The sequence below is a fragment of the Pongo pygmaeus genome, chromosome 12, assembly GCF_028885625.2.
Source record: "Pongo pygmaeus isolate AG05252 chromosome 12, NHGRI_mPonPyg2-v2.0_pri, whole genome shotgun sequence".
NCBI classification, from domain to species: Eukaryota; Metazoa; Chordata; class Mammalia; order Primates; family Hominidae; genus Pongo; species Pongo pygmaeus.
Window position 1 is genome coordinate 96,871,331 of NC_072385.2, and position 27,161 is coordinate 96,898,491.

Sequence of the window (27,161 nt, forward strand, 5' to 3'; positions counted from 1 at the left end):
ACTCTAACAAGACTTTTAAGAGGTAGAATAAGCAGTTTGCCTGTTTTTAAAATTAAAACTGAATCTAAGACTAAATGCCATGCAAAAACTAAAGGCAAACAAGTCTCATTAGTGAAATAAGATGACATTCATTAGGAGGATACCATCAAATAAATGAATGAATGTAAATCATACTAATTTGATGGCATCATTTTTATACTTCACTTCATATTTTACATAGTTACATGATTCCAACAGGGTAAATTTTCAGCTTTTGAATTTAAGTCATTCAACTTTTTTCATCCCATTTACAGATGTTAATTTTGTTGTCAACTTTACAGTATCCGGTATAAGAATGGGCAGTATATGTTTTTTCACCCTGCATGACCAAGGTTATAAGCTAAAAATATTAGAATTGTATTTGACTCCTTGTTCATCATCTTTATTGAATCTATTATTCAAATCTTGTCCCATCTCTTTCTGAAATTTCTCTAGGTTTCAAGAGAAACTTGCACCTTATTCTTATATCTAATCACCTCCTAAATAGATAACTATAATAGTTTTCCTAGCTGATATTTCCCATCAAATTTACCTAAAGTAATTTTATCTCTCCTTTGCTTAAGAATTTGGAAAAGTTTACTTTTTCCTTACAGCATCAAGTCTGAACATCTTTGCTTGCTTTTCAAAATATTTTTTCTGCTCCCAAACATGTACCTACTAACCTGACCAGACCAGTTTTCTTTCTGTGCTCCTTTTAATCGCTTACATTGTTCATATTATTTTCACTTTCCTCAGTTGTTTTTTCTCCTTTTCTTCTTATACAAATCTATTAAACCTACATTAGATCTTTTCTTTGAGAAACATTGCCTAATTACTTAGCTCACTCTGATCTTACTCTTCATAGAATTTATTTGGTATTTGTAACCAACCAAATAAAATCCCAAAGTATTCCTCAGCTTCATGATTCTCTTGGTGAATTCTATACGGAAATGCTACCCACATTTTTTTAGCACCTAGTACTCTAATTGTTCTATGTGCTGTCTACTGTTTTCATTTAGATAATAAAAGAATCCAGGTAGAAACAAATTATATAACATTTCCTATAATGCTTAGCATATTTCTAGATATTTGATGAATAGTTAAATAACTTATATTTTTTCCAGTTATATATATAATGTGTATATATATACATATACACACATATATGTGTGTGTGTGTGTATATATATATATATATATATATTTTTTTTTTTTTTTTTTTTTTTTTTTTTTTGAGACAGACTTTCGCTCTTGTTGCCCAGGCTGGAGTGCAGTGGCCTGATCTTGGCTCACTGCAACCTCCGCCTCCCGAATTCAAGCGATTCTCCTGCCTCAGCCTCAGGAGTAGCTGGGATTACAGGCGCCTGCCACCACGTCCAGCTAATTTGTTATATTTTCAGTAGAGATAGGGTTTCACCATGTTGGCCAGGCTGGTCTCGAACTCCTGGCCTCAGGTGATCCACCCACCTCAGCCTCCCAAAGTGCTGGGATTACAGGCGTGAGCCACCGCATCCGGCCTCCAGTTATATTTTAAAATTGTTAAAACCAAAACCTTAATTTTCAACCTACTGTTGAAAACCTACTATTGAAACCTCTTCCGATTTAGTAAGCCAATATACTGAAGATAATTTTATATATATTTTATAACTCTCTATTTTTATTATGAAAGCCAGCTTTTATAATACTATTAACATTTTTTTTTTTTTTTTGAAAGAGCGTCTCACTTTGTCGCCCATGCTGGAGTGCAATGGCACGATCTCTGCTCACTGCGACCTCTGCCTCCCAGGTTCAAGTGATTCTCCTGCCTCAGCCTCCAGAGTAGCTGGGATTACAGGCATGTGCTACCACACCCAGCTAATATTTTTGGGTTTTTTTGTTTTGTTTTGTTTTGTTTTTTGAGACAGAGTTTCGCTCTTGTTGCCCAGGCTGGAGTGCAACGGCACGATCTCAGCTCACCACAACCTCCGCCTTCCATATTCAAGCGATTCTCCTGCCTCAGCCTCCCTAGTAGCTGGGATTACAGGCATGCGCCACCATGCCTGGCTAATTTTTTTTTTTGTATTTTTAGTAGAGATAGGGTTTCTCCATGTTGGTCAGGCTGGTCTCAAACTCCTGACCTCAGGTGATCCGTCTGCCTCGGCCTCCCAAAGTGCTGGGATTACAGGCATGAGCCACCGCGCCTAATCAAATTTTTTGTATATTTAGTAGAGACAGGGTTTCGCCCTGTTGGCCAGACTGGTCTCAAACTCCTGACCAGGGGATCCGCCCACCTTGGCCTCCCAAAGTGCTAGGATTACAGGCATGAGCCCACCCCTGTAATACTATTAACATTCTACATGAGGGAAATTGAACTAAATCTAGAAGATTGGAGGATTTACCTGGGACTTTAAAAATAAGCTTTTTACCTCTTTTCTGAAAACTTAATATGGAAACAAATCCAATTTATTGGAAACTTCTGGGTAGTTGCCAAGAGAAAAAGTGTGTATGTTTATTCATTCAAAGCATAGTTACTGGATGCCTGTGTACCAGGTAGTATTCTAGGCATTGAGAATTTAGCATGAAATAAAACAGGCAAAGGTCCCTGATCTCATGGAGCTTACATTTCTGGTAGGAAAACACAGACAATAAACACTTCTCGTCCCCTATACATGTGTGTGTATATATATATATGTATCTGTGTCTATTATATGTAGACATGTATCTTTGTACAATTTTATATAGTGATGATGGATATATCAATTTTAGATGTAGATATAACATCTATAGTTAGATGCAGGAATTGATAGGAGCTGTGAAGAAAAAAATACAGCAGGGAAAGAAAATAGGGAGTAAGGTCCAGGGTGGGACTGGGATTCTGGAAAGGCTTCACTGATTATTATCATTGTCCTTGCTGACATCAGTGAGTGTCACACATTCTCTACCAGATGCTTCCTGCTGCCTTACAATTGCGTCAGTTGTCATTCTACAAAAATTAACAGTAATTAAGGGGGAGAAAGCGTAATTCTCAATGTGATTATGAGATGTTATACACACACACAATTACATATAAAGGTTAATTGTTAAAAAAAGTCACCTTTAATGAAACTTATATCCCAGGATGGAGTTGTTAATAAGTACAGACAAAAGACTAACAAAAGGAGATGAAGCCTCCAAATAAATATTTTTTTAAGAACTTGGAATTTATATCAGTCAGACATAGGTTCTTGTTTTTTAACCCTAAGCTTATGTATTCCCTTAGTTTTGAGGAATTTCCCCTCGCTGTGAGTTTTGGGGGATGATGAAATAGGAAAAAGTTGTATTGTATTTCTACTTAAAGAGGAAAGAAACAACTAGTGTTAGTTAAATAATGGTAAATAGATGTTTTTCAGGTTTCTGTTCCTCACTCCAATCTCCTGATTCTAATGCCCGTAAAAATTTTATAATCTTATTCTCAAGATACATTCTACCAGGTGGCAATTGTAAAGTGTTTTATTACTTTTTAACCTTTGGCCCATTTTTTTTTAAGTAAAACAAATTAATATAAATGTAAAATACACAGTATTAACAAACCTGGTTTCCAGCTTGGACATTTAGTAAATATTTAATATTAATTAGAAGTTATTGAGCTCTAAAGTAGGCTGTGCATGTGTACTTATATTTTATTACGTTCAGTCTTCCATGGCAATTGCCTAGTTTTTAAAGTTTATTATAATCCTTATGTTTGTGATCTTTTTTCATACTTTATTATTTACAGGAGTCCAGCTACTTGCTCTTTTAGTTCCCACTTTAATATCTTACCTGCTGGATGAAAATTCTTTTGCCTCAGCAAGTTCAGCTTCCAAAGATCTTCATGAGTTTGCACTCCAGAATTTAATGCATATTGGACCTCTGTATCCACATGCTTTCAAGACAGTAATGGGGGCTGCTCCTGAGTTGAAAGTGCGTCTAGAAACTGCCGTTCGTGCAAGCCAAGCAAGCAAAGCTAAAGCGGCTGCCAGACAACCAGCCCCCGCCATACATTCTGCACCAACAATTAAGCTAAAAACAAGTTTTTTTTAATTTGTACTTTCATTTATTTGTATTTATATTGTCAACTAGCCCCTAATTAGTGATGGCCACTGTATCATTCCAGGCTACCTATGGGTTCTGTTTTATTTGTATATTGGTATTATAGTGCTTCCAAGTAGGTTAAGTGAAATAATGCTCACACCACTTACTGATTTTTAAGGACTGATTTTTTTTATTATGTGGTGAATATGTTTTCATTTTCCTCCTAATAATGTTTCTCTTTTGTTAACTTATTTATTTTTCAAACACTGAGCCACAGTCTTAAATTTAAATGCTAAAAACAATTGTATCATGTAGTCGGGCCAGCCTATTGATATTGTCAGGGAAAAAAAATGGGTGGGAACTCAGCATCTGTCATGAAAAAAATCAGTTGAAAAACAAGCAGATTTTAAATTTTGAAGTAATCAAAATAATGGAAAGTGTCTGTTTTGTGGTGTATATACTATGAATAAAATCACAGCATTTTCTAAGCATTTCCCAAAATGTCCTTATCTTTCTGATGGATCTTTTAGCTTTCATATCAAATTACTAAATTATGCTATGTATATTTTAGTTGTTAACAGAATTAAAATTCTCATTTAAAGATTCACTAAAATGTTTAAATGTAATATAATATTCTGCTTTTTTTAATGGCTAAAATTTGGCTTCAGTTATGTTTTATAATTACAGAACCTCAAGTTCTGGCTATGATGGTTAGTTTCCTTCATCAGCTATTTATTGAATGCCTACTGTGTATAAGGCATCAAGCTAAGTGCTGCAGGGGATACAAAAATGAATTAGGCATAATTACAGTGATGCCATTCTCTCATGTAGTGGGCATTTTACCATACGAAATAGATAATTCACAAAATGAATGTTTGCCACAGCATTTAGCAAATTTTAAACACCAAGTTTTACCGCACAGTGTAACAGACTGAACAAGTATTACCAAAAGCAAGTCACTTTCTGAACATTTTATCTTCTTTTATCTTTTCCTTTTTCTTTTAGAGACAGAGTCTTGCACTGTTGCCCAGACTGGAGTGCAATCATAGCTTACTACACTTGAACTGCACTCAGCCTTTTAGATACCTGAGATGGGTACTTTGTCTTGCCTGTTTTCTCACTGACTTTTGGGTGTTTTTTCTTTTCTTTCTTTCTTTTTTTTTTTTTAGATGGAGTCTCGCTCTGTCGCGCCCAGGCTAGAGTGCAGTGGCGCAATCTCGGCTCACTGCAACCTCCGCCTCCTGGGTTCAAGCAATTCTCCTGCCTCAGCCTCCTGAGTAGCTGACATTACAGGCACCCGCCACCACACCCAGCTAATTTTTTGTATTTTTAGTAGAGACGGGGCTTCATGTTGGTCAGGCTGGTCTCGAACTCCTGACCTCGGGTGATCTGCCTGCCTCTGCCTCCCAAAGTGCTGGGATTACAGGCATGAGCCACCGTGCTCAGCTTCTTTTCATTTTTTTTGTTTGTTTTGAAGCAGGGTCTCACTTTTGCCCAGGCTGGAGTGCAGTGGCACATGACCACGGCTCACTGCAGCCTCAATCACCCAGGCTTGAATGATCCCCCCACCTTAGCCTGCCAAAGTGCTGGGATTACAGGTGTGAGCCACCACACTTGGCCCTGGTTATTTTTTCATTTCAGGTTTGCATTGCCACAATTATTCTCCTTGGTTTTTGTTTTTGTTTTTGCTAACAACTTCATGGAGATCCACTTCACATACCATACAACTCAATTCAGTTTGGGCATGGGGGCTCACACCTGTAATCCCAACACTTTGGGAGGCTGAGGCCAGGAGTTTGAGAGCAGCCTGGGCAACACAGCAAGACCTCATCTCTACGTTAAAGAAAAAGAAAATTAGCCAGACGCGATGGTGCACTCCTGTAGTCCCAGCTACTCAGGAGGCTGAGACAGGAGAATTGCTTGAGCCCAGGAGTTTGAGGCTGCAATAAATTGTGATCATGCCGCTGTATCCCAGCAAAGCGTACAGTTTAATGGGTTTTAGTGGGGCCATCATCACCACGATCAATTATGAACATTACCCCAAAAAGAAACCTTGTATCCTTTAGCTACCTACCATCTCCCCATTTCCCCCCAACTTAGGCTACCACTAATCTACTTTCTGTCTCTGGATTTTCCTCTCATGGACATTTCATATAAATTGAACCACTTAATATGTGTTTTTTTGTGACTGGCTTCTTACTGTAATGTTTTCTGTTTGCTTGTTTTTTGAGATGAGATCTTGCTCTGTTGCCCGGGCTGGAGTGCAGTGGCACAGTCTCAGCTCACTGCAGCCTCTACCTCCTGGGCTCAAGCAATCCTCCCACCTCAGGCTCCTGAGTAGCTGGGATTACAGGCGCACACCACCATGCCCTGCTAATTTTTCATATTTTCGTTAGAGGCAGGGTTTCACCATGTTGCCCAGGCTGGTCTCAAACTCCTGAGCTCAAGTGATCCATCTGCCTCAGCCTTCCAAAGTTCTGGTATTACAGGCATGAGCCACCAACCCACTGTAATGTTTGTTTGTTTGTTTTTGAGATGGAGCCTCACTCTGTAACCCAGGCTGGAGTGCAGTGGCACAATCTTGGCTCACTGCAACCTCTGCCTCCCGGGTTCCAGCGATTCTCCTACCTCAGCCTCCCCGGTAGCTGGGATTACAGGTGCATGCCGCCATGCCTGGCTAATTTTTTGTTTCACCATGTTGGCCAGGCTGGTCTTGAACTCCTGAACTCAGGCAATCCGCCTTCCTCAGCCTCCCAAAGTGCTGGGATTACAGGCGTGAGCCACCACATCCGGCCCACTGTAATGTTTTTTAAGGTTCATCCATGTTGTAGCATGAATCGGCACTTCATTCCTTTTTATGGCTGCATAATATTCCATTGTATATATACCACATTTTGTGAATCTACTCATCAGTTGAAGGACATTTGGATTTTTCCATCTTTTTCTTGCCTGTTAGGAATAATGATGCTGTGAGCAATTATGTACAAGTTTTGGGGTGGACATATGTTTTAATATCACTTGAGTATATACCTAGGAGTGAAATTGCTTGTTCAAATAAGTCTAACTTTTTCCTTTTTTTTTCTTAAATATGGCCTTTCTGACTCGTTTAACTTTCTAAGGAACTACCAGACTGTTTCTAATCTCATTTTTTGCACACATGCATGTACACACGTAACCCCTTTTCCCTCATCTATTTATAAAGTATGTTTATTTCTGCCTTGGCTATTTTTTGCTGTTCTTGGCTTCTCCCATCATTTCCCACTTTAGGGTAGACTGCATCATGCATTAGCAATGATCCTCTCCCTCCCTGTTTCCCTTCCTGTCTCTCTCAGTACATCTTTATGCTTTCTCTAGACCCTTCTGTTTTTGTTTTTTGTTTTTTGTTTTTTTTTTTTGAGGCAGAGTTTCACTCTTGTTGCCCAGGCTGGAGAGCAATGGCATGATCTCGGCTCACCTCAACCTCTGCCTTCCGGGTTCAAGTGATTCTCCTGCCTCAGCATCCCGAGTAACTGGGATTACAGGTGTGTGCCACTGTGACTGGCTAATTTTGTATTTTTAGTAGAGACAGGGTTTCTCCATGTTGGTCAGGCTGGCCTTGAACTCCTGAACTCAGGTGATCCACCCACCTCGGCCTCCCAAAGTGCTGGGATTACAGGCGTGAGCCACCATGCCTGGCCTTCTCTAGACCCTTCTAAGTCACTGACAACTTCTAGTTTTTTGTGATCATATCTGTAAAGGGAAGATCTGTTTGAAGATTATTAATTTGTTTTGCTGCCCAACCCATGAGATTTTTCTCAACCTAAATAATCTTATTTATTTGATTATGAACATCCAGTATCATGAACCTAAAAGGAGAAGCAACATTATAGCCAGTAATTCTTTCTGAAGCATAATCTGAGCAGTTTTCATAGTTCAAGACAAAGTATCCTGTTTGCTTTATAAGTTCTTACTAATCAATGTTATACATTTGAATTATTAATATTATTTGAGACAGGGTCTTGCTCTGTCACAAGGGCTAGATTGCAGTGTTGTCATCGTAGTTCACTAGAGCCACAAACTCCTGGGCTGCAGCGATCCTCCCTCCTCAGCTTCCCAAAGTGGTGGGATTACAGGCATGAGCCACTGCGCCCAGGCTGAATTCTTTTTTTTTTTTTTTTTTTTTTTGAGATGGAGTCTCACTCTGTCGCCCAGGCTGGAGTGCAGTGGCTTGATCTCAGCTCAGTGCAACCTCTGTCTCTTGGGTTCAAGCGATTCTCCTGCTTCAGCCTTCCAAGTAGCTGGGATTACAGGCGCCCGCCACAATGCCCGGCTAATTTTTGTATTTTTAGTAGAGATGGGGTTTCGCAATGTTGGCCAGGCTGACCTTCAACTCCCAACCTCAGGTGATCTGCCCACCTCGGCCTCCCAAAGTGCTGAGATGACAAGTATGAGCCACCGCGCGCCCAGGCCTGAGTTCTTTTTTTGTTTTTTGTTTTTTGGTTTTTTTTTTTTGCTACAGAGTCTCGCTCTGTCACTCAGGCTGGAGTGCATTGGCGCGGATCTCGGCTGACTGCAAGCTCCGCCTCCCGGGTTCACGCCATTCTCCTGCCTCAGCCTCCTGAGTAGCTGGGACTATAGGCGCCCGCCACCACGCCCAGCTAATTTTTTGTATTTTTAGTAGAGAAGGGGTTTCACCGTGTTACCCAGGACAGTCTCGATCTCCTGACCTCGTGATCCGTCCACCTCAGCCTCCCAAAGTGCTGGGATTACAGGCGTGAGCCACCGCGCCCGGACAAGGCCTGATTTCTTAATTAGAGAAACCTCAGCCCTGATGAAGCAAGTATCCCTTTCTAAATAGGTTCTGTCATCAACTAGGAATAGAATTTTAGACAATCTGACCCTTTGGGGCTTCAGTTTTCTCATCTATAGAATGAGAAAATTTAGTAAATATCCTCTCTCTGATCTTTTACACATTAAAAAAAAAGTACATATAGCTGAATATTTGTCCTGCTTATTTTTATCAAGAGAATTTTTGGCCAGTCCTTTAATATTGGTACATAACATTATTTAGTCTGACAAGTAGTCTTTACACGTGTGTAGAACTACTATCACAGTATGACAGTGTAAAATACAGTAAACAAGGCTGGGCATGGTGGCTGATGCCTGTAATCCCAGCTCTTTGGAAGGCTGAGATGGGAGGATTGCTTGAGGCCAGGACTTCGAGCCCAGCCTGTGTAACATAGCAAGGGCTTGGGAGACTGACACAGGAGACACACTTGAGCCCAGGAGTTCAAGTTTACAGTGAGCCATCATCACGCTACTGCACTCCAGTCTGGGTGACAGAAAGGGACCCTGACTCAAGACAACAACAACAGCAACAACAAAAAACAACCCACTAAACATAATCCAGATATAGAAGTTGAAATACTACAGGTTGGTATTGTCAGTAAGAATGACCATTTCTGTTGTGTTCCAAGCACTGTGTTAGACACTTCATACCCGTTATTTATTTTCATTTAAACAATACTGAATGATGGATATAATTATCCCAATATTGAAGACATTTATTTATATGAATTATTATCCCTACATTTTCTTTTTTTCCTCTAGTTTATTTTCAATATTAGAATTCTTAAATCTCAGTTGGAATTTTTAGGTTGATGTCAGACATGGCTAGAGTAGAACTATAAATAAATTTCTTGCCTCAATGCTTTCCATTAGATGGATTATTTTTAAAACCTGATTTAATAATTACAGACTCATTTCTAGTTCTCTCATATCTAAAACCTTATGAAAGTATTATTTATGGGCTTCACAGAATTTTATTAAGAATTTCACATCTTAATCATTTTTTAATTTATTATTTATTTATTATTATTTTTTGAAACAGGGTATCCCTCCATCGCCCAGCCTGGAGTGCAGTGGCATGGTCACAGCTCACTGAGCCTCAGCTTCCTGGGCTCACGTGATCCTCACACCTCGGCTTCCCAAAGTGTTGGTATTAGAGGCGTGAGCCACAGCGCCCAGCCTGCCTCAGCCTCACAGGTAGCTGGGGCTACAGGCACATGCTACCATACCTAGCTCAATTTTTATTTTATTTTATTTTATTTTTTTTTAGAGACAGGGTTTCGCGTGTTGCCCAGGCAGGTCTTGAACTCCTGAACTCAAACGATCCGTTTGCTTTGGCCTCCCAAAGTGCTGGGATTACAGGCATCAGACTTGGACCCCTGTCCCTTAATCATAATTTAGAAAAATTATACTGAGCTAAGTTTTGTTTCATTTTGTTTTGTTTTTTTGAGACAGTCTTGCCCTGTCGCTCAGGCTGGAGTGCAGTGGCGCAATCTCGGCTCACCGCAACCTCCACCTCCCAAGTAGCTGGGACTACAGGCGAGTGCCTCCACGCCCAGCTAATTTTTGTATTTTTAGTAGAGACTGGGTTTTGCCAGGTTGGCTGGGCTGGTCTCGAACTCCTGGTCTCAAGTAATCCGTCCACCTCAGCCTCCCAAGTGCTGCGATTACAGGCGTGAGCCACCACCAGTAGGAATCATTTTTTGATGGTTACTTAATAATGGATGTACCATTATTGACTTAGTCATTACGCTAATCTTAGGTAATTTACTTCCAGTTTATGTATGTATATATAAACTGGAAACTATATTTCCATATTTCCCATATATATATATATTTATTTATATTTACATGGACACACACACACATATATATGTATATACAAAGTGGGTATATATATATAAAGTGTGGGCCGGGCGCGGTGGCTCACTCCTGTAATCCCAGCACTTTGGGAGGCCGAGGCGGGCGGATCACGAGGTCAGGAGATCGAGACCATCCTGGCTAACACGGTGAAACCCCGTCTCTGCTAAAAGTACAAAAAAAAAAAATTAACCAGGCGTGGTGGTGGGCGCCTCTAGTCCCAACTACTCAGGAGGCTGAGGCAGGAGAATGGCGTGAACCTGGGAGGCGGAGCTTGCAGTGAGCCGAGATCACGCCACTGCACTCCAGCCTGGGCGACAGAGCGAGACTCCATCTCAAATAATAATAATTATGTTGCATTTGTGTTTTAAAAAATAGAACTTGGTGGCCAGGCACAGTGGTTCACGCCTGTAATCGCGTCATTTTGGGAGGCCAAGATGGGCGGATCACCTGAGGTTGAGAGTTCTAGACCAGCCTGACCAACATGGAGAAACCCCGTCTCTACTAAAAATACAAAATTAGCCAGGCATGCCTGTAGTCCCAGCTACTTGGGAGGCTGAGGCAGGAGGATCACTTGAAACCAAGAGACAGAGGTTGCAGTGAGCGAAGATTGTGCCACCGGACTCCAGCCTGGGTGACAGAGCAAGACTCCTTCTCAAAAAAAAAAACAAAAACAGTAACCACTATCACTTTTATGTTGCTCTTTATGTGTTGGCCATATTGGAGTTCTTTCAACATATCAAATATACTGTGTACTTTTCTTCCTCAGGGTATTTCAGTTTTGCCAAAAATGCTCCCCATCCCACCCTCATCTTCTAGCTTATTTATACTCTTCCTTTAACATTTTAATCCGGCTACATTCTTATAAAGAAAAGTTGCAGTATTAATTTGGTTATTGCCATATACTAAAAACCATGTTATTTAAATTATCTTTTTCCCCTACAATGAATTTTTATGTATTGGCTCCTTAAGCTTGAATACAATCAGTTTATCAGGAATAACGTTACGTATTAGAGTTCATGTGAAAGTGTATATAAGCTGGTTCCAACCACTCCCACTCTTGTTACTTCATGTCCTGCAGCTGAGGGGAAATCTGGGAAAGAAGATAACATAGATAATGATAGAATTTTCCATTACAGAGAACAACTGCAAGTACTATAATTAACACATATTGAACAACAGTAGCATATTGAGGGCCTGGAGAGTAGAGGGAGAGAGATATAGTACAAGCGAAATAGGTTAAATCCTGTTTTAGAAAATCTAAGGAAAACAGTGTGTTCAAAATGAAACAAAATGTATTGGATTTCTTCAGCTTCATTCATTTCTCTTGTTTTTCTTGCACAGTGCCCAGATTTTGTTCCACCTCCCCCTCGCCCATCGTATTTGTAAAAAATATTGTACCAGATTTGAATTTTTTTGAGGATCAACTTAATTTATGTCTAAACACTACCAGGTGGGAGCTTGGGAAGGCAGTGCTGTTCTGAGCAATTCAAGCCTAAATGAAAATTGAGTGTCGTCTGCTGAGAAAGTGGCTATACCTGGAAATGAGTGCATCTCAGCTGCAGAGTTGACAGGAATAGCAAGCTCACAAAAAATGTTCTTTTTCTATACACCACACATACACACACAGTTATTTTTATGTAATGAAGTAGACATTAATTGTTTGAAATTCAGTTTCTGGCTTAGAAAGGAGGACACCTTAGTTACTAAAAGAAAACAATCTGTTGAATAGAGCCTACATTCATTGGAAATTTTAAAAGAGAAAAGGGGTAGGGAAGCAAGGCATGGGATTGATGGGGAGAAAGGAAAAGAATGTGTTCAAAAACCAGTTTACCTTTGCTTAGAGAAATAGAATCTGAAGTTGATCACCATTAATATTCCAAGAGAAGTCTTGCTATAGCTTCAGAGCTGTATTATCATTTCAATCTCCCCTGTGTTAGATATTTAGATTTGTCAAAGTAATCCTGATTTTAGATTTGAAGTATCTATTTCTCTAAATATCAGTCACTACAAAATTAATTTTAAATTAAGTTTTATTTCGTTAAACTTATTAAATTTAACGAAATAAAACATCAATTTAGAAATTAAAATCAGGCAACTCCCTAACTTCAATCATACTCTTCCAAAAGAAAATAATAGTAACAATAATGACAACAACTGATATGAGCAATTTTCTCATCCTATCGCAAGACTGGTATAGATTTAATTCTTGGACTCCAAGAAAAATTTTAGATGCTACAATTCCTTCATTCCTAACTTATTACTGGCTGTTTCCCCAACCCAGCCATTACCAGACTTCAAATTTAGGAAGTTTGGCTGGAATCTGAGAAAGGTAGAAACAGAGACTGGCCCCCTGAAGCAGGGTAGGCAGAAAGGAGAGGTGGGAGAAATCGGGGAGTGAGCAGGTGGTAGAAGAGGTGGATAAACAATGCGTTATTGCATATTTCTATTCCCTAAAGTTCTCTTAATCCTTGGGGAGGCCTTTCACCTGTCAATCAAGCAGTTCTTTTTTTTTTTTTTTTTCCTGGCCATAATTCTAAAAGAACCATCAAGTTCAACTTAAAGACCTTTCTTTGAGCAGTTAAAGAGTCCGAGCCCCAAATAACTGGTCATTTTGGACAGTTTTAGAAAAATAGGCTGGGCACAGTGGCTCACACCTGTAATCCCAGCACTTTGGGAGGCTGAGGTGGGCAGATCACTTGAGCTCAGAAGTTCAAGACCAGCTTGGCCAACATGGCGAAACTCTGTCTCTATGAAAAATACAAAAATTAGCCAGGCGTGGTGGTGCCCGCCCCTGTAGTCCCAGCTACTTGAGAGGCTGAGGCAGGAGAATCACTTAAATCCATTAAGCAGAGGTTGCAGTGAGCTGAGATGGTGCCAGTGCACTCCAGCCTGGGCAATAGAGCAAGACCCCGTCTCAAATACAAGCAAACAAACAGAAAACATTACAGTAAGAAGCCAGTCACAAAAAAACACATATTAAGTGATTGAATTTGTGTGAAATATTTGTCCGTTTCAAGAAAAAAGAACCATTCATTTTAATGACATATTTCATTTATTTATTTATTCATTCATTCAATCATTTATTGAGAAGGACTCTTGCCCTGTCACCAGGCTAGAGTGCAGTTGTGAGATCTCGGCTCACTGTAACCTTGCCTTCCAGGTTCAAGCAATTCTCCTGCCTCAGCCTCCCAAGTAGCTGGGATTACAGGCATGCACCACCACGCCAAGCTAATTTCTATATTTTTAGTAGAGAACAGAGTTTCACGATGTTGGCGAGACTGGTCTTGAACTCCTGACCTCAAGTGATCAGACAGCCTCTGTCCCACAAAGTGCTGGGATTACAGGCCTGAGCCACTGCACCTGGCCTGACACATTTTTCAAAAGAGCAGGTGAATTGTCATTTTATAGATCTATAATCCTCATCCCACAAAGCATACACATATAAACTGAAAAATAGTAAACACTCGGCAGCGCACGGTGGCTCACGCCTGTAATCCCGGAACTTTGGGAGGCCGAGGCAGGCAGGTCACGAGGACAGGAGATCAAGACCATCCTAGCCAACATGGTGAAACCCCATCTCTACTAAAATACAAAAAATTAGCCGGGCGTGGTGGTGTACGCCTGTAGTCCCAGCTACTGGGGAGGCTGAGGCAGGGGAATCGCTTGAACCTGGGAGGTGGAGATCGCAGCGAACCGAGATTGCACCACTGCACTCCAGCCTGGGTGACACAGCGAGACTCTGTCAAAAAAAAAAAAAAGGCCGGGCATGCAGTGGCTCACGTCTGTAATCCCAGCACTTTGGGAGGCCGAGGTGGGCGGATCATGAGGTCAAGAGATTGAGATCATCCTGGTCAACATGGTGAAACTCTGTCTCTACTAAAAATACGAAAAATTAGCTGGGCGTGGTAGCGTGTGCCTGTAGTCCCAGCTACTCGGGAGGCAGAGGCAGGAGAATCGCTTGAACCCGGGAGGTGGAGGTTGCAGTGAGCCGAGATCGCACCACCGCACTCCAGCCTGGCAATAGAGCGAGACTCCGTCTCAAAAAAAAAAAAAAAAAAAAAAATCAAACATTCCTATTATCTAAAGAACCTTTCAACATTTCACAGTTTTCACTGTAAACTCATTATAGTGATATATAAAATCAATATTTTGACAATTGCTCTGTGTACTGGGAAAGGAATCCTTATTTTCTGTCATTTTGGCTTTATTAATTATAAAATGATCACAACACGTTGAGATCTGAGGCTTAATGATTAGGCACAGACATTAGTTTTTTTTGGGGGGGGTGTTTTTGTTTTCATGGTTTTGTTTTTGTTTTTGTTTTTGGAGACGGAGTTTCGCTGTTGTTGCCCAGGCTGCAGTGCAACGGCGTGATCTTGGCTCACTCTAACCTCCGCCTCCCGGTTTCAAGAGATTCACCCGCTTCAGCCTCTGGAGTAGCTGGGACTACAAGCGTGCACCACCATGCCTGGCTAATTTTTTTTCGTATTTTTGGTAGAGATGGGGTTTTACCATGTTGGCCAGGCTGGTCTCAAACTCCTGACCTCAGGTGATCCACCCACCTCTGCCTCCCAAAGTGCTGGAATTATAGGCGTGAGCCACCGCCGTCCAGCCTGTTTTTTTGTTGTTGTTGTTGTTTGTCTGTTTGTTTTTTAAGACGGAGCTCTGCTGCTCAATCTGGAGGGCAGTGGCATGATCTTGGCTCACTGCAACCTCCTCCTCCCAGGTTCAAGTGATTCTCCTGCCTCAGCTTCTCGAGTAGCTGGGATTACAGGTGCCTGCCCCTACACCCAGCTAATTTTTTGAATTTTTAGTAGAGACGGGGTTTCACCACGTTGGCCAGGCTGGTCTTGAACTCCTGACCTCGTGATTTGCCTACCTCGGCCTCCCGAAGTGCTGGGATTACAGGCGTGAGCCATCGCACCCGGCCTTGTTTTTTTTTTTAAAGATTATTTTAACTCTACTAATTTAAAGTTTTGAATAGGGGATGAGAAAGGAGAGAACAATTATTGAGCCCCTAGAATTTACCAGGGACTGTTTCTTTTACATATATTGTTTCAGTTACTCTTGTGAACTCTATTGCAGTAATAGCTGTCACTATTCCGTAATATACCATATAGTAGGCACTATGAGAGGGGATTTACTTTTTTTCTTTTTTTAACTTCACAGCAACTTTATTAGGTGACTATTATTCCCATATTAAAAAATGAGAGAATTGAGCTGGGATTACAGACGCAAGCTGCCACGCCCAGCTAATTTTTTTTTTTGTATTTTAGTAGAGACGGGGTTTCTCAGTGTTGCCCAGCCTGGTCTTGAACTCCTGAGCTCAGGCAATCCACCCGCCTCGGCCTTCCAAAGTGCTAGGATTACAGGCATGAGCCACCGTGCCGGGCCCAATAAGTGAAAATTATGGGATTCATAGTCCTATAGTTTTAAGGCAATTTAGGGCACCAGAACCCTAAGGGAAGGCCTTCTTTTTAAAACTTTTTTTTTTTTTTTGAATCAGAGTCTCACTGTATCGCCTAGGCTGGAGTGCAGTGTCATGATCTTGGCTCACTGCAACCTCCACCTCCCGGGTTCAAGCGATTATTGTACCTCAGCCTCCCAAGTAGCTGGGACTACAGGCATGTGCCACCACGCCTGGCTAATTTTTGTATTCTTAGTAGAGACGGGTTTTGCCATGTTGGCCAGGCTGGTCTCCAACGGTTACCGGTGGAGGGTGTCCAGGTTGTTGAAATCTTGAACAAAGAATTGGAAAAAACGCACAAAGCAAGGAAAGAATGAAGCAACAAAAACAGAGATTTGTTGAAAATGAAAGTAGGCTCCACAGGGCGGGGGCAGGCCCAAGCATAGGGGCTCAAGAGTCCCGTTACAGAATTTTCTGGGGTTTGAATACCCTCTAGAGGTTTCCACTGGTTACTTGGTATACGCCCTATGTAAATGAAGAGGATGAAGTAAAGTTACAACGTCATTTAGTTGGTGTGCGCCCTATGTAAATGGAGAGGACATTTCCTGTTATAGCTGAAGTATTTCCATTTGATTCAGTTCTAGGAAGTCAGCATGAATCTACTTTATGTTCCCTGCCTCCAGACCCTATTCTCCTGCCTCCTGCCCACAACTCCCGGGCTCCAGTGATCTACCCGCCTCGGCCTCCGAAAGTGCTGGGATTACAGGCGTGAGCCATGGCACTCGGCCAAAATGGAAATGAGTCCTCGTAAAGCAAAAAAAAGTATTGTGAGTAATAAAGTTGAACTATGAATTAAAATAGTTTTCCTATATGTGTGGTAGTCCAGATTATCTATAAATTTAATTACATTTTGTGTCAGCTATGAATTGACTTAAAGGAATTGTCGGATATATCGTCTCACTCAAGGCCTCATTGTTGACAATTCTCAATTTTTTTGGCATTTAGTTCCTTGAGCTGTAAATGAGAAGACTGGGCTGTATCTCAAAGGACACTGACAGCCAAAATAAGTTAAGGCACAGGGAATTTGGCCAGGCCTGGATCAATCTTTGATGGTAATAAAGAATGAATTCATAAAGCAGAAACATTAATTAACCGAGAGAAGAGAGTTCTCCATCTTTATTTGCAACCAGAGGAGACACAATGTGTTTCCTGTCCTTTCTGCAAGTAGCCATGGGAAAGCGGGGAGGGGAGAGAGGACAGGGACAGGATGTCTTTCCCTGACATGTCACTCAGCAGCCTAGATCTTTACATTTTTTCATGGCCATCAAGTCTGATAACCCACAAGTACGTCCTACAAAACGTAAGAATTCCAGATAACCTGTTAGGGTGACAAAATAAGTGCTTAATTTCCTTTGCATTTGTTAAATTGTTTTCAGGGGCCTTCCTTTTTGCCACTGTTGTAGTGTGAATTTATAGTGACATATTGTCAGACTTCGGAGAAGGCAAATATTTACAGAGGGTAACTTAAAAGGAAAGGACTTTGGTGTACCTTTGGTAGGCGGATGCTGTTGCCAGTTGGCAGGTGAATCGTCAAAGAAACTGGGAACAGGACAAGTGAAAACGGAGAGGGGCCAGGATATCTAAGACCGCGCTAGGGAGCAGAAAAGGAACTTGCTTTTTCAAGATGGTGTAGCTTTTAAATTAAGGCTTTGTGATATTTGATTATATGCCAATCTTTGATGACAGAAACGATGTCATTTATCTTAATATTCTCAGCGCAAGAGAAAACCGATAATCAAAAATATTTGTTCAATTAACTAGAGTAAAAATCAGCGGGAATAAGACAGGAAAAATGAGACCGAAATAACAGAACATCTGTTATTGGATGCTAAAACTTTTACAGGATTTACTGCAGGAGGACTGCAAAGGGAAAGAAACGTCAACGGAACAGTTTTTCAGATGGGCTGTCAACAAACCACAATTTGGAAGCAGCAGCAGAAAGCTGCGGCGTTGTCTTAGAAAGGTGATCGGCGTTCCTTAGAAATGAAAACTGGTCAGGTAACAGGTTTGAGCCCCTCGAGTCAAAAGAGAAAGGCAGGAGCGACAGCGACCCGGAGATTGGCAGAATGGAGGAGCGTCTACGGTGAGAGAAACTCCAAAGACCGAGCCGAAGCGAGAGCACGCAGGGCAGCTGGCGGGAGAACCCCCATCCCGCGGCCGCACCGGGTAGCTCGCTTTGAGCCTGTTTCTTCACAGAACGGCCAGGAAGCCTTAAAAGATGTGCAGCTCGGGCTGGTATCTTGGCGTGATAACTTCCGCGTGTGTGTGTGTGTGTGTGTGTGTGTGTGTGTGTGTGTGAATGCAACAGGGAGCGACGCCCGCGAACTTCCGCGTGCGAGGAAGACTGGAGAGCCGCCCGCCCGCGCCCAGCCGGCCCCAGAGGAAACCCGCGCTCCCCGCCCAGCCGGCCCCCTCCGCGGCGAGCCGGGGCGGGGCGGGCCCGAGGCCACGCCCAAGCTGAGGCGCAGCCCTACAGGCTGCCCGGGCCGCGCTCGCCCTCGCCCCGCCCCGCGACTACATTTCCCGGCAAGCCCCGGGCCGCCAGCGCGCCGCAGTTGACCCATTTCCCGGCCCGTCACGGGCTCGGCCGGCCCCCGCGCCCAGGCGGCTGCTCCCTGCTGACTGGGGTGTGGGCGGGAGCGGCGGAGGGAGGAGGAGGTGCTGCTTGCCGCCGCTGTTGCCTCCGCTGCTGGGCGCCGGGGCAGCTCCCCGGGTATCTGCGGCCGCCATGGATGAACAGGCGGGTCCCGGAGTCTTCTTCAGCAACAACCACCCGGGCGCCGGCGGTGCCAAGGGACTTGGGCCTCTGGCGGAGGCTGCCGCGGCCGGCGACGGGGCGGCTGCGGCGGGGGCGGCCCGAGCCCAGTACAGTCTCCCGGGGATCCTGCACTTCCTGCAGCACGAGTGGGCTCGCTTCGAGGTGGAGAGAGCCCAGTGGGAGGTGGAGCGGGCGGAGCTGCAGGTAAAGACCCTCCCGGCCTGGCCGTCTTCATCCCGCCTCTTTGCTCCCTTCCGCCCCGCCCCGGACCCTTCTCCCCTTCCCCCAGCCTTCTCGCGTCCCCTCCCCCTTTGCTGCCGCCCATCCCACCCGGAGCCCCGTCTCCTTCTCTTCGCCTTTTGCCTTTCGCTGACCCCACCTCGACCCTGTTCTCACTCCCGCTCCTGGTGCGTTGTTTACCCTCCCCACGCCTGTTCGTCCGCCCCATCCCACTCTTAACTCCCAGGCTCATTTCAACTCTCTGGCCATCCTGCATCTGAGGGCTGCCCTCTCAGTTTACTAACTGGGCTGGCAGTAGTTTTGAGAGACGCGGAGCAAATCGTCCGCTGCCCTGGTGTGCCCCATCCTAGGTCTAGAGACAGTCTCCGCAGAACGTGCCGGCTTTGGCCCCTCTCTTCAAGGAAGGTGATCAAGAAGACAACAGAAGTTGTGTCAGTGAGGCCTTGACTCGAGGCGAGAAGTTGGCGTTGGGCAAAAGTGTTCTTCATATATCAGCTCCCTTTTTTATATATGTAAATGTCTGTTCTCCACTTTCTTCCGACCCCCTGGCCCCCTCCCACGTTTCTTTTAGGTATTTCCAATTAATGCATTTTGAATGAAGGACCTAGATGATCGCAGTCAGAGAGAATGGTTAAGAGATGGTTCCTGTTCTCAGAATCTGAAACTTCCCAAGGGTTAATTTTATGTTCAGTGTTTTGGGAGATTTTCTTGTACTTTAAAAGGAACTAAAGGGACTTTGAAGTTAGTTACATTGCCTTGCATAATCTGCAAGATAAAGTATATCCAGGGAGGAGATAACTGTGGGCTCTGAAAAGAATGAAAGTGAGGCTGATACTTTACAGGCCATTCAGAATTGATGAATAGGTTTTCAGTGGTTGTTCTTAAAACTTCCAGGGCATACACACCAATTTCAAAAGGAACTTAAAGAACTATGAATAGTTCTGCCTTTCTGTTTTACGGGTTAAGCCTGTATACTTATGAAATTTGAGTATAGTTTTAGTTGGCGAAACACTTGAGTTTAAAATGCTACCCAGTGTGTCACTTTTTTTGGTAACATGTATTTGGCGCTTAAGAAAAAAAAAGAGGAGAAATCTGTTAAATAGAATCATGTGCTGGAGCAGGCTCTGTGGTGTAGTGGAAGTGGCTATGGAAAGAGCGAACACACAAGGCTATAGTAGACAAGGTTATAGTAAGGGCTGTGTTTGTTGCTAGCTCTGTGACCTTGAGGAAATCCTTTAACCTCTCTGGGTGTCAGTTTTATCATTTATTTATTCAGCATCTGTGTATTGAGTGCCAGCTATGTGTCTAGGCCCTGTGATGAAAGAAAACCGACCAAGCTTCTGCCCTCATGGAGTTTATGTTTTAGTGGAGAGGCAAATAGTCCAGCAAATGCGCCTATAGAATACAATGGCTTATAGTGGCAACTGCTGTGAGGAAGAAATAAGTCAGAGTTCAGGAATAGCGTGTGATAGGGGCAGCTATTTTAGATGGGGTGGTCAGGGTAGGCCTCCGAGAGATGACAAATGAGCAGTTAAATGAAGTTAGGGAGTGACCAATAGTTTCTATGATTCCTTTTAAGTCTGTAGTTATATGTTTATATTATTTGGCAACTTTTTCGTCCCTACTGTTATGTTGCTGTAGTATTTACTCGATCTAGTCTATCTGATATTTGCAAGTCTTCTTTGACCTTGTCTATATAGTTTCCAACAAATTTGAATACTTATAGATTGATCTTTATTAGCAGTGCATTCTATAAAAGATGTGGATTTCAGAATTCAAGGAAATGTTAAAGGCAAAGTTTAACTTTAATGTTGTGCAGTTGTGGGGAATGATTTTTGTATTAGTTACTTAAAATTTAATTTCTTTTCCAGTTTTGGGAATGTAGATAAGTCACACTAATTTGGTAAAAAAAAAAAAAAAAAAACACACACACACACACCAGAAAACAGTGGTTACCTTTCTACCTGTAGAAGTTGGGGAATTCCAACCCATCCTCCCCCGTTCACTCCTTCTCCTCGTTTAAACTTTTCAGTTTACTGGTAACTGTAGTTGATCTTCAGTTTTTATGCACACATCTACAAACACCCCTTCCTGGGTTGTTTGTGGCAAATGTTTATTAACTTCAGGTAGCTTTCCCGTGGGTGCTTATCATGTTAAAGAGACTACTTTTTTTTTTTTTCCTTTTATTGGAGAGAGGGTCTCGCTCTGTTGCCCAGGCTGGTGTGCAGTGGTGCAGTCTCGGCTCACTGCAACCTCCGCCTCCCAGGTTTAAGCAATCCTTCTGCCTCAGCCTCCCGAGTAGCTGGGATTACAGGCATGCACCACCATGCCCGGCTAATTTTTGTATTTTTGGTAGAGACGGGGTTTCACAATGTTGGCCAGTTTGGTCTTGAACTACTGACCTCAGTGATCTGCCCGCCTCAGCCTCCCAAAGTGCTGGTGTTACAGGCGTGAGTCACTGTGCCCGGCCAAGGACACTACTTTTTTGACAGCATCTTTTGTTTTGTGTTCAAATTAAAGTTTCCACAGAGAAACTTGAAAAATGTGTCATTTTCCTAACAGAATGAATATGATATATTTTGGGGGGAAGAGTTTGCAGTAATCTCTGGTCTTTGTCCCCCCTTATTAGTGTAATTGGAAAAAAAATATTTCTTTACATTACCATCATTACATTTGAATCTTCTTTATTTTTCTTTTGCTACTGGAATTTTCTTAGAAACACAATAGGAAGTAAAATAGTTGAATGCATTGTGATGAAATACGGATCAGTTGGTGTCCTCCTTTTAATTTTTAAATCTCTTCCTAAGCCATTAACACCAGAGTCAACACAAATACCTTTAAGATTAAGTCAAATTTGCCTCCTCAAGAACCTGTCAGTCCTGCTCTTTCAGGTTGCCAGAGAAGAGTTGTGAAAGGCAATCCAAGCTCTCATCTGCCTGGCCTGCCTTTACCGCTTCCTCCCTCCGTCAGATCTTGGGAGTAAGGAAACAGCCACGTTGTAGCAAAAACCTATTTATTTGTCATTTATTTCACTCTTGCCCATCTTATTTGATAAATTCTCTTTTTATTTTTGGTGATGCTCCCCTCCTCACATCCAGTTGAGATTAGGCAGTAGTTCATGGGGGGAAGAAAAGAATGATTAAGATTATTAGTGAGCTTTACATTTGTGAAAGGAATTGGAGAAGGAATACTAATAATATTGAGAAAAATTTCCGTATGTCAGGCTTTGTGCTAGATCACCTCAAAGGAACATGCAGTCTAGTTATTAGTGTGATATAACTTGTAGAAGAATCAGAGTGTTTATCATTTGGGGAGAAGGCTAATTTCTTTAGAATAGTGAAGGAGAGGCCGGGCGCGGTGGCTCACACCTGTAATCCCAGCACTTTGGGAGGCCGAGGCAGGCGGATCATGAGGTCAAGAGATCGAGACCATCCTGGCCAACATGGTGAAACCTTGTCTCTGCTAAAAATACAAAAATTAGCTGAGCATGGTGGTGTGTGCTGGAGGCTGAGGCAGGAGAATCGCTTGAACCTGGGAGGCGGAGGTTGCAGTGAGCTGAGATCGCGCCACTGCACTCCAGCCTGGCGACAGAGTGAGACTCCATCTTAAGAAAAAAAAAGAATAGTGAAGGAGAGAAGAGCTAGCAGTGAATGGGGGGAGTAGCAGGAGGAAAGAACTTTATGAGGTCATGAGAACCCTAAGGCTCAGTATTTGAAAATTACTGACTTATGAGAAAGCAGGCATGTAAATAAAAAATAAAAAATGTTGGCCCTAGATTTTGATATGTGTGTGGTGGGTGGTGTAGGAGAGGCCCTGATATTTACCTGTAAGTGTTAGAGTTGTATGAAAAAGGTGGCAAGATTGAGTAGTTTAGGGCATGTGGTGTGGAGGCTGTATGCTGGAGTTTTGGCATTAATAATTTGTATTTTCTGGGTTTTGGCATTAATAATTTGTATTTTCACTCCCCAAATATTTTTCAAGCATCTACTTCATGCCAGGCCTTGTTCTAGATACCGGAGATACAACAGCAAAAATACAGATCTTGCCCTTTATGAAGCTTAAATTGTTGAGGCAGACAGACAGTGATAAATAAATACATAGAATATTGGGAAGGAAAATAAGAGGATTTGAGAGGGTGGAATAGGGAAGAAAGGATTCACTGGTAAGATGCCATTCGAGCTAAGACCTGAAAAGGTGATCTCTAAGGTGAGGAAAGAGCTTTCTACACAGAAGGAACAGCTGGGGGAAGGGAGCACGCTTGGAATATTTAAGGAATATCAAGGAGGTAAAAGTGGCTAGAGTAGAGGAAGAGAATGGAAGAAGTCATGTCAAACAGGTACTAATGGAAGAAGTCACGTCATACAGGGTCTTGCCCATCGTAAGGACTTTGGCCTTATACCTCAGCAAGATGAGCAGCCGTCGGAATGTTTTAAGCAAAGGAGTGACAGCATCTTTAAAAGGGACCCCTTGTAAGGATTCAGAACAGACTTGGAGGGACAACAAGTAGAAGCAGCACGGGGACTAGTTGGGAGGCTACTTTAATAAATCTAGGCAGAAGATGAACTAAGGTGGTAGTGATAAGATATGTGAATATATATTTTGATACATATTCAAAATACAGGATTCTGAATACATTTTTCAAGGTAGAGCCAACAAGATGTGCTAAAGGATAGAATGTGGGGTTTGAGAAAAAGGGGAGTCAAAGATGACTTAACAGTATTTAGAGGGCCAGGCGCAGTGGCCCAAAACCTGTAATCCCAGTACTTTCAGAGGCTGAGGCAGGAGGATCACTTGAGTCTAGGAGTTCAAGACCAGCCTGGGCAACATGGCAAAACCCCATCTCCAGAAAAAAAAATTTTTTAGAGTGGCCGGGTGTGATGGTGTTCACCTGTAGTCCCAGCTAGTTGGGAGGCTGAGGTGGGAGGATTGCTTGGGCCTGGGAGGTTGAAGCTGCAGTGAGTCGTGATCACTCCACTGCACTCCAGCCTGGGCGACAGAAGGAGACCCTGTCTCAGAAAAAAAAATAAAAAAGTGCAGCCTGGGCAACATGGTGAAGCCCCATCTCTACAAAAAATTCACAAAGTTAGCTGGGTGCGTTGGCATGCGTCTGTGGTCCCAGCTACTCGTGAGGCTGAGGTGGGAGGATTGCTTGAGCCCTGGAGATCAAGGCTGCAGTGCATTATGATCACGCCTCCGCACTCTAGCCTGGGTGCCAGAGTGAGGCCCTGTCTCAGAACAAATTGATCAATCAATCAAACAAACAAACAAACAAAAATATATGGATATATAGAGAATGAGCAGCCTCATAGGACAGCTGAGAAGATTTACTGAGCTTTTTAATGGAAAACATAAATACTTAAAATGAGTTTGTCTTTATTATTGTGACAATTATTTATAATTATCACAAAAGGCAATATGGCAGAGACCTGGGTTTAAAATTCTTGCTTTAAAACTTACTATTGTATTTTACGCCTAAAATACATATTTGCCATAATTCTGATCTCTCAGAGCCTTAGTTTTCTCATGTGTAAGATGAGGATAATAAATTACATTGTGAGAATTAAATTAAGATAATTTAAAGTACTTAGCAGAGGCATGGTACATAACATAAAGTAAGTGCTTAATAAATAAATGGTTGCAGATGCATGATGCTAAACTTTTGCTCTCGGTTATCCCCTCATCCCCAGAGAAAAGCATAATCTTCAGTCATGAACTTTTCTGAGGCTAGAGCATACAAGTGCCATCCTGAGGCCATGCAGTGTAATACTCTGAGTCTGACCCAGGCACTAAGAGATATTTAATGGGAGTGAATGGTTGCCTTCAGTGTCAGTCTCAGAACATTGAGGATATACTTCAAGTGTGTTTGCTTTCCTTTTAATAACCCACTAGGTATCTGTTACCTTGGAATTCATAGAAGCTTTTCTGAATGTGTTTATCTTAACTTTGCATTACATCATGGGTAACAAATTGTGTAAATTTACTAACCACATTATGAAATGAATCCTACATTTTATTTGGCTCTTTAAACCACTTCCTTTACATTTGGAGCAGGTGAACTCCATTGTGATATGGTATAATTTTGTCAGCAGGTTCGTTTTTCATTCTACTCATATTCTTGATAATTTCATAATCTTTATATTTTAGAAAGGTTATAGAGGCTTTAATCTTTTAAAACATATCCTATTATTTGTCTCTTCAGTTCAGTGTTTCTCAGCGTTAGCTATAATCTTAGAATAATCAGAGGGAATGAGTACTAATTCCCTGGACTCTACCCCAGATCAATTAAATCAGAATCTTAGGAATGAGGACCCCTAGCATTAGTATTTTTTGAGCTCCCCAGTATACAGCAAGGATTGAGAACCACTGCTTTAGTTGTTTTTTCTGTTTTTACATTATCTATAAAAGTTTGGTGATTTCAACACTTTTATTAGTATTCCATATATGGATGGCTTTTTATAGAATTTGGGATATAATTTCTTTTTCCATTGTTCTTTCTGATGATAGCTAGCATTTTATTTTTAGGCAGTAGAATATTATAATTTGAATCCCCTCCTTCTGACTGAGATGTAATGACAGAGTAATCTTTGAGCTGGAATGAACTTTGGAAATAATCAGCTCAGTTAGGTAAAGTGAGGTTCAGAGAGAGGCTGAATGACCAAGAATGAAATAGGTTTTGTACAAGCTGTCACTTACATCTCCAGATATCTTTACTGTTTTATTTTTTCGTATTTTTTGTCTAGGGGCCAGGCTAGTCATCTGTATCATTCCAATTTGAGTATATGTACTGCTACAGCCAGCACTCTTTACAGTTTTCTTTAAAGCCCTTTCAGATACGCTGTATCATTTAAACTGTACAACCTTCTGAGGTAAGCAGAGCCACAGTGATGCTTATTTTTTTTTTTTTTTAAGATAACAGACATAAAGATTTTACTGTGTTTTACTGCTTTCTAGCTTATTTTATTGGTTGAATTTCAGATTTTCTCTGTCTTTGGTGTTACGTAGTTTCATTACGATGTGTCACAGTATAGATTTCTTTTTCTTTTTTTTGAGATGGAGTCTAGCTATGTCGCCCAGGCTGGAGTGCAGTGGCACAGTCTCGGCTCACTGCAACCTCTGCCTCCTGGGTTCAAGCGATTCTCCTGCCTCAGCCTCCCGAGTAGCTGGGACTACAGGCGCCCGCCGCCACACCCGGCTAATTTTTTGTATTTTTAGTAGAGATAGGGTTTCACTGTGTCATCTAGGATGGTCTCGATCTGACCTCGTGATCCACCCGCCTCACCCTCCCAAGTGTTGGGATTACAGGCGTGAGCTACCACGCCCAGCCTATATTTCTTTTTATTTTGTTTGGGACTTCATTAGACTCCTTGAATTTGTGGATTGGCTTCTCATTAGTTCTGCAGATTTCTCAGTTGCTATCTTGTTAGGTTTGTCCTCCATTGCATTTTCCTTTCTTCTCATTTTGGGTTTTTGATTACATGATCTTAGGGCTTCTCCATTATCTGCTCTGTATTTTCCATCTTTTTATCTCTCCATGCTTTATTCTCAATAATTTATTCTGACTTATTTTCCAGTCTGTGAATGATTTATCTTCCAGTCCATTAATTTTCTCTTCAGTTGAGTCTGATTTGTTAAAACCATCCACTGAATTTTTAGTTTTGGTTATTGTCGAAGTTCATTTTGGTTTCTTTTCAAATCTGCTTGGTCATTTCTTAAAAAAATATTGTTCTGTTCTCTGCAGGTATTTTCAGTGTCATCTTTAATTCTTCAAACGTAGTAAGTAGTTATTTTTTAGTTAGTGTCTTTGCACTTCCTTTATCTGAGGTCTTAGAGGTGCCTTTGTGTGGTCTGTTGTCTCTGCCGGTTCTTGCTCATGACGACGTGTTCCCTTGTATCCTTAGTTTATCTTTGTGTGCTGCCTGCTGTCCTTGAAAAACTGTGAGACTAGACAGGCACGGTGGCT

At 42.0% G+C, this 27,161-nt stretch overlaps 2 protein-coding genes across 6 annotated transcripts in view; both read left to right on the plus strand.

The window, feature by feature from the left end:
• Nucleotides 1–4,547, plus strand: part of HEATR5B (HEAT repeat containing 5B) — a 105,852-nt gene extending 101,305 nt beyond the window's left edge. For all 3 annotated transcript variants that reach the window (XM_054473290.2, XM_054473297.2, XM_063648813.1), the window contains one exon: nucleotides 3,751–4,547. In XM_054473290.2, coding sequence (XP_054329265.1) covers nucleotides 3,751–4,055 — 305 coding nt within the window. In that variant the 3' untranslated portion in view covers nucleotides 4,056–4,547. The remainder of the gene's footprint in view (nucleotides 1–3,750) is intronic.
• Nucleotides 4,548–18,765: 14,218 nt separating this feature from the next.
• Nucleotides 18,766–27,161, plus strand: part of STRN (striatin) — a 123,217-nt gene continuing 114,821 nt past the window's right edge. For 2 of the 3 annotated variants that reach the window (XM_063648814.1, XM_054474891.2), the window contains exon 1: nucleotides 18,766–19,165. In XM_063648814.1, coding sequence (XP_063504884.1) covers nucleotides 18,932–19,165 — 234 coding nt within the window. In that variant the 5' untranslated portion in view covers nucleotides 18,766–18,931. The remainder of the gene's footprint in view (nucleotides 19,166–27,161) is intronic. The other variant, XM_054474892.2, reaches the window with a different exon arrangement.